At 43.0% G+C, this 17,140-nt stretch overlaps 1 protein-coding gene across 3 annotated transcripts in view; it reads right to left on the reverse strand.

The window, feature by feature from the left end:
- The window catches only part of LOC106583933 (DENN domain-containing protein 1B), a 202,658-nt gene that overhangs the window by 57,724 nt on the left and 127,794 nt on the right, over positions 1–17,140 (reverse strand). For 2 of the 3 annotated variants that reach the window (XM_045706032.2, XM_082967894.1), the window contains exons 7-11: positions 16,936–17,016; positions 12,479–12,538; positions 11,067–11,120; positions 10,672–10,782; positions 5,022–5,122 (exon numbers count right to left, since the gene is read on the reverse strand). In XM_045706032.2, coding sequence (XP_045561988.2) covers positions 5,022–5,122; positions 10,672–10,782; positions 11,067–11,120; positions 12,479–12,538; positions 16,936–17,016 — 407 coding nt within the window. The remainder of the gene's footprint in view (positions 1–5,021; positions 5,123–10,671; positions 10,783–11,066; positions 11,121–12,478; positions 12,539–16,935; positions 17,017–17,140) is intronic. The other variant, XM_082967893.1, reaches the window with a different exon arrangement.

The following is a 17,140-nucleotide window of genomic DNA, read 5'->3' on the forward strand; positions in this document are numbered from 1 at the left end:
AGTGTGAAGGTGAACAGAAAGGCACTGGAGCAACGAACCGCCCATGCTGTCTCTGCCTGGCCGTTTTCCCTCTCTCCACTGGGATTATCTGCCCCAAACTCTATTACAGGGACTGAGTCACTGGCTTACTGGTGCTCTTCCATGCCGTCCCTGGGAGGGGTGCATCACTTGAGTGGGTTGAGTCACTGACGTGATCTTCCTGTCCGGGTTGGCGCCTCCCCTTGGGTTTGTGCCGTGGCGGAGATCTTCGTGGGCTATACTCGGCCTTGAGTTGAAGATATCCCTCTAGTGGTGTGGGGGCTGTGCTTTAGCATAATGGGTGGGGTTATATACTGCCTGTTTGGCCCTGTTCGGGGGTATCGTTGGACGGGGCCACAGTGTCTCCCAACCCCTCCTGTCTCAGCCTCCAGTATTTATGCTGCAATAGTTTGTGTCGGGGGGGCTAGAGTCAGTCTGTTATATCTGGAGTATTTATCCTGTTTTATCAGGTGTCCTGTGTGAATTTAAGTATTCTCTCTCCCTCTCTCCCTCCCTCCCTCCCTGAGCCCTAGGACCATGCCTCAGGACTACCTGGCCTAATGACTCCTTCCTGTCCCCAGTCCACCTGGTCGAGCTGCTGCTCCAATTTCAACTGTTCTGCCTGCGGCTATGGAACCCTGACCTGTTCATCGGAGGTGCTACCTGTCATTTATGAACATCTTGGCCATGTTCTGTTATAATCTCCATTTGGCACAGCCAGAAGAGGACTGGTCACCCCTCATAGCCTGGTTCCTCTCTAGGTTTCTTCCAAGGTTCCGGCCTTTCTAGGGAGTTTTTCCTAGCCACTGCGCTTCTACACCTGCATTGCTTGCTGTTTGGGGTTTTAGGCTGGGTTTCTGTACAGCACTTTGTGACATCAGCTGATGTAAGAAGGGCTTTATAAATACATTTGATTGATTAATTGACATGGACTTGGTCTTTTACCAAATGTATACCACCCCTACCTTGTCACAACACAACTGATTGGCTCAAACGCATTAAGAAATTCCACAAATTATATTTTAACAAGGCACACCTGTTAATTGAACTGCATTCCAGGTGACTATATCATTTAGCTGGTTAAGAGAATGCCAAGAGTGTGCAAGGCTGTCATCAATGCAAAGGGTGGCTACTTTGAAGAATCTCAACAATTTTCTGGTTGCTACATGATTCCATATATGTTATTCTTATTCTACAATGTAGAAAATAGTAAAAATAAAGAAAAACCCTTGAATGAGTAGGTGTTCTAAAGCTTTTGACCGTCAGTGTACATACACACACAGTGCATTCAGAAAGTATTCCCGAAACTCTTTCCCTTTTCCACATTTTGTTACGTTACAGCCTTATTCTAAAATTGATGAAATAAATAAAAAAATCCTCATCAATCTACACACAACACCCCATAATGACAAAGTTAAAACATTATTTACGTAAGTATTCAGACCATTTGCTATGAGACTCGAAATTGAGCTCAGGTGCATCCTGTTCACATTGATCATCCGTGAGATGTTTCTACAACTTGATTGGAGTCCACCTGTGGTAAATTCAATTGTACATGATTTGGAAACCTGTCTATATAAGGTCCTACAGTTGACATGCATGTCAGAGCAAAAACCAAGCCATGAGGTCGAAGGAATTGTCCACAGAGCTCTGAGAAAGGATTGTGTTGTGGCACAGATCTGGGGAAGAGTACCAAAACATTTCTGCAGCATCAAAGGTCCCCAAAACACAGTGGCCTCCATCATTTTTAAATGTAAGAAGTTTGGAATCACTAAGACTCTTCCTAGAGCTGGCTGCCTGGCCAAACTGAGCAATTGGGATAGAAGGGTCTTGGTCAGGGATGTGACCAAGAATGAAATGGTCACTCTGACAGAGCTCTAGAGTTCCTCTGTGGAGATGGGAGAACCTTACAGAAGGACAACCATCTCTGCTGCACTCCACCAATCAGGCTTTCATGGTAGAGTGACAGCCCGCTTGGAGTTTGCCAAAAGGCACCTAAAGGACTCTCAGACCATGAGAAACAAGATTCTCTGGTCTGATGAAATCAAGATTGAACTCTTTGGCCTGAATGCCAACAGTCACGTCTGGAGGAAACCTGGCACCATCCCTATGATGAAGCATGGTGGTGGCAGCAGCATTCTGTGGGGAGGTTTTTCAGCGGCAGGGACTGGGAGACTGGTCAGAATCGAGGGAAAAATGAACGGAGCAAAGTACAGAGAGATCCTTGACGAAAACCTGCTCCAGAGAGCTCAGGACCTCAGACTGGGGCTAAGGTTCCCTTTCTAACAGGACAACAACCCTAAGCACACAGCCAAGACAACGCAGGAGTGGCTTCGGGACAATGTCCTTGAGTGGCCCAGCCAGAGCCCGGACTTGAACCCGATCGAACATCTCTGTTGAGACCTGAAAAAAGCTGTGCAGCGACGGTCCACATCCAACCTGACAGAGCTTGAGAGGATCTGCAGAGAAGAATGGGAGAAACTCCCCAAATACAGGTGTGCCAAGCTTGTAGCGTCATACCCAAGAAGACTCGAGGCTGTAATCGCTGCCAAAGGTGCTTCAACAAAGTACTGAGTAAAGAGTCTGAATAGTTACGTAAATCTGATATTTAATTTTTTAATTTTTGATACATTTGCAAACATTTCTAAAAACCAGTTTTTCCTTCGTAATTATGGGGTATTGTGAGTAGACTGATGAGGGAAAAAAACCTATTTAATCAATTTTAGAATAAGGCGGTAACAAAACAAAATGTGGAAAAAGTCAAGGGGTCTGAATACTTTCCAAATACTCTGTACATACAGTATGAGGAGAAAGCTGAAGTCGTAACCTCTTCACTGATGTAATCAGATCTCATGTTTGATTCCCAGTTCGTCCACTAGATTGCAGTAGAAGATCACATGATGTGACTTGGCCACTTGAAACCAGATGTGTCTGGTTTGGGTAGTGACTCACTGTGTAAAAATGGCTTTACGGATTTTCAAGCCTGACATCTTAAAAGGACCCTAGCGATTTTAAATAACACACAGACAGGCGAGGAAACTTCAAACTCCTTTTCCCATTTATTTTCCCCATTGGAAACCAATGAGATATATCAACGGCGCATAGAGAGGATGCATTCAAGGCAATGTCAAATTTAATGTAGATGGAGAAAGAAATGCATTGCATTACAATGACCACCAAGGTGTACCATTTCCATGCAAACAACACTTTTGGTGACTTTACCTAAATTGCCTACACTATGAATATGAATAAGTTATGGCCTGTGGGGGGGGGGGGGGGGGGGGGGATCTGGATCTCTTCTAGTTTTAAAGTTATGGTCCATTTTATACAAAGGAATTGGCATAGTAGGCAATTTAACCAATCACAGCCCTCCTTTAACTTGTATAGGTTGAATATCCTGCAAATCACCAGCAGAGGGCGACCATTTTGAATCCATTTTCACATTCACTCTGTTGGTAATGCTTACAAATTGGATCATAACTTTAAAACTACCAGAGATCCCACTCTGGAACGTTGATATGCCCATAGAGTGTATTATGTTCAACAACATATTGATCAAAAATGGGATATTTCAAATAATCATGTTTATATTTTTCAATATTCATAAATTAATGTAAAAGATTAGTGATATTAAAATACTACTCATATTACAGAGCAAGCGGTAAAACTTCAAATGACACAAATGTTTGCTTTGTAGCACCTACAGATGAAACACCATGGAGTCTTAAAGGAGCCCTTCGTAAGGACAAAATGTCATAAATATGCAAACTTTGAAATGTTTTTCTTCAATTATGCTTTTCTATACAAATATATGTCAACAATCCTTCCTCCAAAGGACTATTCTATGGATTACATTTCGTGGTATTTCTTTGTCTGGGTTTCGTGAGGAATCACAAAGATCAGAATCAAACATGAAACAAATAAAAAATAATATATATATTTTTTTATTACAGTGATGTTACTGTAGCTTTAGCAAAACCATCTTAAACTTCAAATACAGTCGGTTGCAAATAACACTATCAACATATCATTTTCCAGCTAAGACTATTACCAACTAAAGACTATAATGAGACATACAGTATTTACTGTTAATCATTAATCAAGCCTCAGCGCTGTCCAGTAACCCAATCAGCTAGCGGCAGAGAGGACCAGGGAGGACATGCCTGCACCGTCTAACATCATTAACGCCTCACACACTTCCCAGAAACCAACGCCGCCTGCTCTCAACCAAGCAAACCTGATTACTCTAACTGGGGAACGTCACCGGGCCAAGGCTTGGCAGAGCTGGGCGTGTGTGTGTAGGTCTTATTCTGTTCTGTGGCCGCTGCCTCAATCAGGTTAGCTGGTTAATAAGATCTGTTCTTTCTCTCTACAACAGCTGGCCTGCTGTAGGTCTGTCACAATACTGTAACCTCTCTCCCTTTCATGTAAACACACACACAATGCTCAAGTCATGGTATAACACATGGTTAACTCGGTTTGAGAGGTTGTAATGTGATTTGGTAGATATTTGATTATCTGACGGGGGGAACACCCATTCGTTTTGTACAAGACATGATTGGTGTTAACAGTGTGCTGGGAATCACGTTTAGCTGGCAGTGAACACCAGGTTTTACACTATGCAAAAACATTACAGTAAATGTGTATGAATATAATATTCTACTATAATATTAATGTATATAAATATGTTATATCACTGCCTGTGCCATATCTGGGCACTGACTCTCAAGAATCCATAGGTTAAGTGCTGCATATATCCACAAATTGAGGTAAATTGAGGTCAGTCAACATCCTGTCAGACTTCTTAGATTAGTGTTGGATGAGTTGTAATGAAATCCACTGAGGGTGAAGACATGGAAAGATTAGTGCTGACCGGGCCCAGGGAATCAAATATGTAGGAAGACCATTCACACTGTTCATTACGGAGCAAAACCTCACTGGAAAATAGTGTGAGAGGAATAAGAAGAGCTCTCGTGTGTGTGTGTCCAGTAGCGGAGTCTTACCAGCAGTAGTCCAGTAGATGTGGAGGCAGTACAGGGATGTAAATATGTTGCCAGTTCATGGGGAACAACATGGCAGCAGAGCCGTGGACACACGCAGTTAACTATGAGAGGGACAAACACAACATATTATAAACAGAGCCAATCTGACCTTTCTCAAATCTGACTCGAGACTAGAACTACTGCTGGTTTTCATTTGAAAGGTAGATTCAGCAAGATGGCAACTGGCTCCGTTGTGTATGATGATGTCATCTTGCAGAATGTACCTTTTAAGGAACTTCAATCTTTAGTGAAACACCAAAATGTTCAACTTCCCCCCCAAATACAGACTGTATCATCTGTTGTGTTACTGTTGCCAATGTATAGCTCAGCTTTCATCCCAACAATACAAGACTCAGACATGACACTGACAGCTTTGATAGTGGTGCCCCCCACACACACACACACACACACACACACACACACACACACACACACACACACACACACACACACACACACACACACACACACACACACACACACACACACACGAATAGAAGAAGAGAGACTGAAAGATGGATATCAATCAGGTAAGAGTAGTGTGTGTGTGTGTGTGTGGTATGAAACCTTGTGATGGATACACAACAAGAAATAAAGGATGAAAAGAATGGCAACAAAGACCTGATACTCAAAACATTAACCCCCGTTTGTTATCAATGTAGAAAAATAGACACAGAAGAGTCACTGTTTATTTTCAAAGGACAGTTGTATTTCCTCTTTTAGGATATCATGTAAAAAGACAAATAGATGAGTATAGACTCTGACCCTGGAGTTTTACAGGCTCTTGACTACCTAGTAATTGTAATGACCTGCGCACGCACGTGCACACACACTAGTATACACTTGTACACACTAGTGTACACACACACACACACACACACACACACACACAAACAGAGGGGCAGCCTAGCTAGCTCATCCTGCAGATTAAAATAACATGATTAAATATAGAAAGAGAACAGTGGTCTGAGGGCTCTGTGGGGACTTCATTAGGGCAAATTGCCAAAGAATGAAACATGAGTTAGCCAAGAGAGACCGCCAACGCTAGCGCTACGGGCTGGGCCAATACCGCTGGGACCTGGGAGCAGGCGCTATGCTTGGAAGTGTGAACCGCAGACACACACACAAACTACACACAATGTCACAAGTGACCGGCGAGCTAGCAAACGCAGCCAAGCTTGGCGACTGAACTGAACCGACACAAAGAGCACCAAGCCCACCCACCCCCCCCTACCCCCCCTCCTTAAAGAAAGAGCCTGAACGTCTGTGTAGCTCTTAACATATGAGGTGTGTGTGTGTGTGTGTGTGTGTGTGTGTGTGTGGTGGGGAGGTTCAACCGTTTTCATTTTTTATTTCGAGAGAGGAGCAATAATTTACTTTCCTGCAATCTCTCACAGAGTCCCACCATCATTAAGGCTTAATCAACTTTTAATTGGTGTCTTGCTTCACATATCTGCATATGCATACTCGCTTGCCGCCTCCTTCAAATAAAATACAACAATGCTACCGTCCTGTCAGATTTAATTCCCCAGCAAACATTTTTTTTTCCTAAGGAGGAAATAAATCAATTGTATGAATATTAATGTGAGAGTGTATCAGTTGGAGACAGGAGAGTATCAAAGCTGTCTTGCCTTTCTCTCCTCTCCTAGTAAAGGGTGACAGTATAAACCTATTAAATAATGATGAAGAAAGGTCAATGGATCAGCGGTGCACACCTCCTTCGTATACACGGACACACACAAACAGGCACACACACACACATGCAAACACGCACACACACACACACACATGCAAACTCCTTCCTCAGGGAGACAGAGAGAGAGGAGGCTCAGCCGTTGGTACCAGGAGGTAATGGGACAGAAAAAAAATTGCTAACCAACTCCAATTATCTCAGCCACAGCCAGTCCTCAAGGTGAGGCTCACTTAGCCCTCAATTGGCCTGCTTTTACTCTCAGGTTAAAAGAGAAGACAGCGTATCTCTCTTCTAAGGATGGAGGGGGGGGGGGGGGGTTCTACTGAAACTAAGATAAACATTAAAAAAAATACATTTTTTGGATGTGATTTGTTCCTCCCCCTCCCAACTGAGAAGGAAGGAGACGAGGTGGTAGGAGTCCAAAGGCATAGTTCATACTTCCTGTCACATTTAACCCAAACCAACCCCACGTCTATCTATAGCCAGCTAACACACAGGTGTTAGAGACGATTAAATCAAAAATAGACATTTGTAAGCGCTTTCTTTCTTTTTTTTTCTCAGGGGCTCCACCAGAGAGCAGGTCGCGGGCGGCTAGGAGCCCTTATAAAATATTTGCCAAGCTAATAAATAATAGATGTGTGGAGCCAAATGGCTTACACGCTCCACAAAAGACCTGGTGCTTAATATTCCATTCAGTGGAGAATCACAGATACAGCAGAGATACAGTCCCCAAGAACAAATACTGGATTAGGCCTGCTTTAGGTGCTAGCCTTGGCCCTCCGGGACCTGGGGTCCTTCCAGTAATGAGCCTCTGCCTCGGTCGGTGTGCGAGTGTGAGTCTCAGATGGGTCAGAGATTATACAGCAACAGCCTGCTTCTGAAGGCACCAGATCCCATCCAGCCCTGACAGCTCTCCTAAGTCCTCACATAAACTGACCACATTAAACACACAATACTATAAACTGAGAGAAACTGAACATATTAACACAATATTTCCCCTTAACAGGAGGAAATATGTGGACACTGTGTACCAACTATCATTCTATTCCTAAATAACTCGGTCAGGAATTCAACAATACTTTTGCCCCCCAAAATATCCACTGTTATTAATTCAATTTAATTGAAAAAAATCTATTTTCCTTGAGAGAATGGCTTCAAGACAGTTATGATTGAAGAGTGCACTCAGTAAGGAACTAATAACGTACTAATAACTGATTTGTGAAAGCAAGCCGCTCAGAAGAATGCAGTTCATCAGTGATGTGAACAGGGAGCGTGGGTGGCAACAGACAGGTAACTATCAAAGACAACGTTGTTAGCCATCAAAGAGCACGTCACAACACTTTCATAGGAATCTGTTGTCTTATTCGGATGAGCTTGTTGCTCTGCCTTTAAAACATCCTGCTTTAACAAGCAGTCAACCAGGCACACTCTATGTGTGATGTTCACCAAGACAGGACCCTACAAACTAAAGAGTCTCTCTCCTGTCCGGGCTCAGAGTAACTGTGCTACAACTGCTCACCCACACCATTCTTTAACTGGTTTAGACTGGCCTGGGGGAGGAATAGGCAATATCAACAAACCTCAAACCTCAATTCTCAACTCTTCTTTTCTGCCTTTTTGCCAATCTTCTCCCCTCCCCCTCTCGCCAACCTCATACACCTCGCCACGTCCTCTACCCTATCCCTCCCTCTCCTCTCCTCCCCTTCTTCTCTCCTCCTCTCCTCATCCAAAGGAAGACACCCAATTACCTCTGCTCTGCTCTCTCTGTGTGTTGACAAACGCCTGGTATCAGTGCAGAGCCAAACAGGTGTGCCACTAACAAGTAGATGGCACTGAGACACAGAGAAAGAGGGCATCGCAGTAACACCAGGCCACCCTCATACACAGTCACATCCACACCTGCACACACACAAAAACAATCTGAAACAAAATAAAAATGGGGAACAAAAACCCAGAATACAGATGATGTGCTAACCACCAGCCTCCATAAGAAATGTAGCTATAAGGACAAGAGAGGAAAGAATGACAAAAAGCAGACAAAGAATAAGAGATGGAAAGAAAGGTGACAAGAGTGAGAAAACAGAAAGAGAGACCGAAAGAGAGCGACTAGGAGCAAGAGAGAAAGAAAGCAACGGGAGACAGAAAGAGAAAGCAGGGAGGTTGATAGACTAGAAGAAGTGGAGAGTGAAAAGTGAGAAGTAAGTTTGTAGGGCCAAGGCGCTGTGCGGTGGTGAGGCAGGCAGGCAGCTAGCACTCAGGGCCGTGGTGGATGGATGGTCCTAGTTAGCATAATACTGACAGCATGATGAGAAGGCTGCTGTCAGGGGCCTGCCGACTGCCTACCGAGGGGGCCAGGGCCCGGCGAGGCCAAGGGAGGGGAAGATGAAAGACACGGGCCTCCCAGCTGACTAGTTAGAGGAGGCCTGATGCAGCACAATTATACGGCGGCATGACAAGCCTGCATGCTCGGCTGACTGCCTCGGCCATCGCACCGCACCTCCACACGCCTTTCAAAACAGTGGTACCACTCACCTCCGGTCACAAAACAGCAATAAGTCAACTGATGCATTGTTGTACCATCATGATTTATTCCTTTGCTGTTGGGCGCTTGCAGGCATGCCGCCATGTTCTGCTACACTGGCACAGCGGGATCACTAGGGGCCCTAACACACAGGCAGGCCCTCTGCCTGGAGCCCACATAATGTATGCCGTGTCTAGTCTCTCTCCCATGCTCTCTCTCCCTCTTCTTCTCTCCATTTCTATGTTTCTCTTTCCTTTTCGCTCTTTCACCATCTCTCAGCGGGACAGTGGTAGCAGGGGTCAGATGGAGGCCTAATCTCTCTCTTCTTTCTGCTAACTGCTCTTTAAAAGTAATGCCAGGGACGGACAGAGAGAAACACACACTCCACTAATAAAATGGACTGCATTTATGTATTGATGGATGGAGGGAGGGCGGGATGGATGGGCAGATGAACAATAAAAGGCGTATGGGTGGTCTAACGATGGGCGTCGACATATAAGTTACATAAACCTCAGACAGTCTGTCTTGTCGCAACGCAAAATTGTAAATCACACAGAATATCACTTCCAGCCGTCTGCTAAGAAAACAGCCGTCACCCGTGGCTCTGATAATTTACACCCTGTAACCCCCGGAGTCAGTGGGCACGGCTGGGGCTCTGAGGGGCCGACATGCTGAGGGGTGGGGGGTAGGAAAGAGGTGAGTGGAGGAGAGGGAGAGATGAGGAGAGAGGGGGGAAGAGAGGTGAAATTCTCTGAGGGTTGGGTAATTCTCTACACCTCCCCCGGACCCCTCCACCCTCAGGGAGACCTTGAGTCCCCCTCCCCCCCGTTCCCCGGTTCCGCATTCTGGCCTGCAGGAAGATACCGGAGCAGAATGGTAGAGATAGGAGCGTGGATGACATCACTCGTGCTCTCCCTCTCCCTGTCATATACATTTGGTTCTGCTGTCAGCCACAATGATAGGCACAGGGAGAAAGACCTCGACAGGTACTACGGCAGAGATTTAAATGCCTAATAACTGATAATAAACTACGTAGAGAGTTAGAGCGTCTAATAACTGATAATTTAGGGCTTGTCAGCCATTAAAACCTAGAAGGTTTAAGACAAACAGTCAAATATAATCCTGGTTTAGTGCTGGCTTTACTACTTGTCAGAGACTGGAGATAGAGGAGCCAGATGACTGGAGGACCACTGAACTCTGTCCGTGTGTGTGTCCGTGTGTGTGTGTGTGCATACGTGCATTCAAACTGTGAACGTTTAGATATTAAGTTTGATGTTGTGCTGTAATATTAATGAGGAATGCCATGTTTAATCAGAAACATAAACCCGAGTTAATATAATGTTCCTTTAAAGCGTGAATCTGTACCATACTGTAGTGTATAACGAAGAGGTACTCACAGTGCTAAGCTTGCTTGAGGTAATGATGATGCGTCTTTCGTGCAGCATGCTGGCGTACAGATGCAGCATATTGTTGACGTCTACTGCCACAAAATACTCTGTCAGGTTCCTCTGGATTGGGAAAACAGAAGAGACAGGACAGTTAGTGACTTTATAACGACACACTTCACTGAGCATTAGGGATGGCTCTTTCCTGTAAATCGAGGACGTAACCATTATTAAAAATTCAGGTCATAGGTTTACGGTATTTCACAGAAAACTCAAATGGACAGCACTCTCCAACTAAAAACATTTCAATGAACAATTACATTCAAATTGCACAGTATATTTTGCGCTCTATTCGACAGGGTAAGATCTAGGTCTTGCACGCTGGTAAACCAGACGGGTAGACTTACACTCTCGGGGATTGTGGGCAAGCCGTTGATATCTGGGGCTATGAAGTAGGAGTGCTGAGGAAACACAAAGTATACAGAGAGAGGACAGGGTCAGCAAAGTAGCGCAGCACGCCACTCATAGAGTGATCTATAACTCCTCTGTCTGTGGGAATTGTTTAGCTTCCATCTGTACTGACATAGCTAGGAGGGCAGCACTGACACACACACAAACACACGCACGCACACACACACGGCAGCCCGGATCCCTATAGATTTAAGATTGAGCTCTCTGGTGGGAAGTTGAGCTCTCTGGTGGGAAACAAGGTCTTTATTTCAGCATTAAAGAAAGCACAAACACACACAGGTTGTTGAGAGGATCAGAGAGCTGCCTGTCTCACTTTGGGGGAGCAGAGCAGGTTGACTATTTGGATCAAAGAGGCCTGGACGGCACATTAACCACTCTTTACACTTTAAATTTCCCTCTCCCTGTCATGCTCTTCTTTTCATACTTTTTTTACCCACACCATATGATGACAGACACACATACAAGTGCATGTGTACATGCACAGCAAATCACACTCATAAAATGAATTAACCCCAGCATTTTGCCTCCTTAGAAGAGAGCAGAGACAGAGAACCCACCACCAAGTACTGGTCCAAAACTACAACAACCCTAATACCCCTCACCAGGGAAAAGTGATTAAAGCACAGGCAAAACTACAGTCAGCCGCAAACAACCTCTGATGACAATTCACCTAAATGAATGATGTAACCTAATTTTGAATTGCTGATGGCGATATTGTGCTATATATGAGTCTGAGTCACTGTCACATTATTTGCTGCCCTGTCAATGTTCCAATGAATAATGTAAAATAATATTGATGCTGTCACCTCCAGGAATGGTGTCAGTGAGTAGCGTGATGTCTGAACGGTGGGTTATTGTCGCCTTATAAACCCACGGCACAGCATGATCATTGTATTCTCCTCAGTTCAGTCCCAGGCCCTCGCTGTGTGTTTGCTTATCTGTTGTTTTATTTATTTTTTCAATCGATGTTTATATAAAAACATGAAATGTGGGTTAACGGGAAAGGCATCAAGGAGACTTTCTGAGCACAATTGCCTTTACTTTAAACATGCACCATAAAATAGACTTTAAATATTCAGAAAGAGAATACAGTAGCATGGAACAACATTAATCATTCACTAAGTTTGATTGTTTTCCAGAGGAGAAGAAACAGACACCAAGGCCCAGGATAGTTTGCTTTTGTGAGATTTAAAAAGATAGCCAGGCTTATTTGGCCAAATTGGAAAGCCTCAGCTCCCATGCGGTTAGTGCAGCAGCAGCGGTTTAAAATTTCCCATCTCTTTCTCTCTCTCCCCTCCCTCCTTTTTCTCCCCGCTCTCTTGTTCACTCATTCTTCTCCTCCACTCACCGGCTGCTGGCTTGGTGCATCGCTCAGTACTTGCCCAGTGGCTATATGCAACAGTGCGGTCTTCACAGTGAGAGCGATAGAGAGCAAAACAGAGTTCACACTTGAAAGGGGACAATGATCCGTTTTTATTTTTTTTCAAGGCTGGCTGTCATGATAAAAACAAAAATAACTTTTTGTGGAAGATTCTGCTTCATCAATTAAAAATCGAACTTGTATTTTCTACAGAAAGCAGTTGAAACCTAACCTCTCCTCTCGGTGTGTTCTCAATGAACCTTGGTAATGAAAAATAAAAGCCTATTAAAAGCATGAAAGACTAAAAATGACAGAATAAATTGTATTTCCCCCCTCATAATTCAGCACAATTCCACTTGTTAACCTTTCTAAGCAATGTATTGATTAGTTAATAAAGGCAACTGGAATGAATTGAACTGTATAATTGTATAACCCCTAGAGACATTAGATATTACATTGAGAGAGAAGCTAGCTGATTTAATTAGTCTAAATAAAGAATAGCGGATCCTTATGGACAAAGACTAAAACCCAATACAGTAAAGTATGTATGATAACATAAATACAGAATTATATTTTAAAAAATGAAACAATAGTTGCTTTTTTGGTCATTGAAAAACTATATTTTTCTTTTGTATACTACCCTCAAAGTACATTTCGGTTTCAAAACGATAAGTCCTACTAACACATGCTTAGTACTGGTAGAAAGGTAAGACATGTGGGATTATGATAAAGGTGCCAAAAAAAAAAAATGAAATGTATGTTGTTGTTTTTTACATTGTCCCTATGTTGGGGAGTAAGATATTTGAAAGTCTAGGTTTGAAATAAAATACAGTACCAGTCAAAAGTTTGGACACACCTACTCATTCAATTATATATATTTTTTACTCATTTCTACATTGTAGAATAACAGTGAAGACATCATAACAATGAACTATAAAACATTTTTTTATATTTGAGATTCTTCAAAGTAGCCACCGTTTACTTTGACAGCTGAGCACTTGTTGGCTGCTATTCATTCACTTTGCAGTCCTCAACTGAATTGAGATGGTTTTGGATGAGTTGGACCACAGGGTGAAGGAAAAGCAGCCAACAAGTGCTCAGCATATGTGGGAGCTCCTTCAAGACTATTGGATAAGCATTCCTCATGAAGCTGGTTGAGAGAATGCCAAGAGTGTGCAAAGCTGTCACCAAGGCAAAGGGTGGCTACTTTGAAGAACCTCAAATATACAGTATATTTTGATTTGTTTAACACTTCTTTGGTTACTACATGATTCCATGTGTTACTTCATAGTTTTGATGTAGAAAATGTAGAAAATAGTCAAAATAAATAAACTTTTAATGAGTGTCCAAACTTTTGACTGGTACTGTTTGTCACCAATTAATGTTCCAAAATTATTTAAAAAAAATAAATACAAAAAATAGATACTTTAACTTAATGGTGGCGCTCTAAACATGCGCAAACAGCCATTTCAAAAGTGCAGGGCTTGTGCAACGTGCCATGCTTTAATTTTTTTACTATTAAAGGAATAATCTATACTGATCAAAAATATAAACGCAACATGTAAACTGTTGGTCCAATGTTTAATGAGCTCAAATAAAAAAATCCCAGATTTAATTTTTTTAATGTTAATTTCTCTACCATAATCAGCCTCCAACAAATTTGACAGTACGTCCAACCGGCCTCACGCCTGCAGACCACGCCAGCCTAGGACCTCCACATCCATCGTCTTCACCTGTGGGATTGTCTGACGGTGGGTGGACGCTGAGGAGTATTTCTGTCTGTAATAAAGTCCTTTTGTGGGGAAAAACTCATTCTGATTGGCTGGGCCTGGCAACCCATGGCTGCACCCCGCCAAATCATGTGAAAGCCATACATAAGATCTAATTAATTTATTGCAATTGACTAATTTCCTTATATGAACAGAAACTCAGTAAAATAATTTACATTTTTGCATGTTGCGCTTATATTTTTGTTCAGTATACATTTGAGGAGAAAGCGAAGTCTCTACCTAGCCACTGATGTACATATATCCCCTGTCTGATTCCGAGTTCGCCCACTAGACAGCAGTAGGATATCACATGACGTCTCTTGGCCTCTTGAAACCAGTTGCAACTGGTTTGGGTAGTGAGTCACTGTGCAAAAATGGCTGAATGGATTTTCAAGCCTGACATCTTAAAAAAGACCTTAGCAATCAGGGAAATAAATTAAATAAGACGCGGACAGGTGAGGAAACTTCAAACATCTTTTCCCATTCACTTTTCCTATTGGAAACAATGAGGTAGATCAATGGCGCATGTGGAGGATGCATACAAGGTAATGTGGAAGGAGAAGGAAATGCATTGCTTTACAATGACCATCAGGGTATACCCTTTCCATGCATACTAAATGTTTGCACTTTTGGTGAATTGACCTACATTGCATACTCTATGAATATGACCATATTGCGCATGATTTATGGCCAGCAGTAAGATTTGAGTTTGATTTCCAAAAAGACAAAGACTGTAGCTTTCAAATGACATGTCACTTTCAATTTTCTGATGAAAAATGTTGTGGGGAGAGTGCCCCCAAACTCGCTGGAAAACTTGCTGGACCTGGTACCAACCACTCAGAGTTTAACAGCTTAATGCCACTTGTATTTCTAAACAAAGTGTTAGCCAAGTCTCCTCACCTACAGTTGAATTCAGAAGTTTACATACACTTAGGTTGGAATCATTAAAACTCATTTTTCAACCACTCCACAAATTTCTTGTTAACAAACTAGTTTTGGCAAGTTGGTTAGGACATCTACTTTGTGCATGACAAGTCATTTTTCCAAAAATGGTTTACAGATTATTTCACTTATAATTCACTGTATCACAATTCCAGTGGGTCAGAAGTTTACATACACTAAGTTGACTGTGCCTTTAAACAGCTTGGAAAATTCCAGAAAATTATGTCATGGCTTTAGAAGCTTCTGATAGGCTAATTGACATCATTTGTGTCAATTGGAGGTGTACCTGTGGATGTATTTCAAGGCCTACCTTCAAACTCAGTGCCTCTTTGCTTGACATCATGGGTAAATCAAAAGAAATCAGCCAATACCTCAGAAAAATAATTGTATACCTCCACAAGTCTGGTTCATCCTTGGGAGCAATCTTCAAACGCCTGAAGGTACCATGTTCATCTGTACAAACAATAGTACGCAAGTAGAAACACCATGGGACCACGCAGCCGTCATACCGCTCAGGAAGGAGACGCATTCGGTCTCCTAGAGATGAACGTACTTTGGTGCGAAAAGTGCAAATCAATCCCAGAACAACAGCAAAGGACCTTGTGAAGATGCTGGAGGAAACAGGTACAAAAGTATCTATATCTACAGTAAAACGAATCCTATATCGACATAACCTGAAAGACCACCCAGCAGGGAAGAAGTCACTGCTCCAAAACCGCCATAAAAAGCCAGACTACAGTCTGCAACTGCACATGGGGACAAAGATCATACTTTTTGGAGAAATGTCCTCTGGTCCGATGAAACAAAAATAGAACTCTTTGGCCATAATGACCATCGTTATGTTTGGAGGAAAAATGGGGACGCTTGCAAGCTGAAGAACACCATCCCAACCGTGAAGCATGGGGGTGGCAGCATCATGTGGGGGTGCTTTGCTGCAGGAGGGACTGGTGCACTTTACAAAATAGATGGCATCATGAGGGAGGAAAATTATGTGGATATATTGAAGCAACATCTCAAGACATCAGTCAGGAAGTTAAAGCTTGGTCACAAACGGGTCTTCCAAATGGACAGTGACCCCAAGCATACTTCCAAAGTTGTGGCAAAATAGCTTAAGGACAACAAAGTCAAGGTACTGGAGTGGCCATCACAAAGCCCTGACCTCAATCCCACAGAAAATTTGTGGGCAGAACTGAAAAAGCGTGTGCGAGCTAGGAGGCCTACAAACCTGACTCAGTTACACCAGATCTGTCAGGAGGAATGGGCCAAAATTCACCCAACTTATTGTGGGAAGCTTGTGGAAGGCTACCTGAAACGTAGGACCCAAGTTAAAGGCAATGTGACCCATTGGAAAAGTGATGAAAGAAATAAAAGCTGAAATAAATCATTCTCTCTACCATTATTCTGACATTTCACATTCTTAAAATAAAGTGGTGATCCTAACTGACCTAAGACAGGGAATTTTTATTAGGATTAAATGTCAGGAATTGTGAAAAACTGAGTTTAAATATATTTGGCTAAGGTGTATGTAAACTTCCGACTTCAACTGTATCTCACTCCTATTACTCCACTCTTCCTTATCCAAGCTCTCCTCTAACTCACTCTCATCTCGCCACTCTCTTTTCACTAACCCATCTGTCTCAACTATATCTCCGCTCTCTCATCACTATTCTCTCCTCCCTCCGTTTTCCCCCTCTCCTTTGCAGTGTACAGCTCAAGTGGTCCCACTGTACTTACCACACTCAGGTTGACTTGGGTGAAGGGCTTTGGCACCGGCAGACTGTACAGTGAGTTCAGCATGTCATTCAGCTCATTCTCCTTAGAACACACCACAAATCACACTCAATAAGAATAATACAAATTATACAAATGTTAAACCATGTGTCACACACACACACACACACACACACACACACACACACACACACACACACACACACAC

This window comes from Salmo salar, chromosome 23, assembly GCF_965601325.2.
Source record: "Salmo salar chromosome 23, fSalSal1, whole genome shotgun sequence".
Classification (NCBI taxonomy): Eukaryota; Metazoa; Chordata; class Actinopteri; order Salmoniformes; family Salmonidae; genus Salmo; species Salmo salar.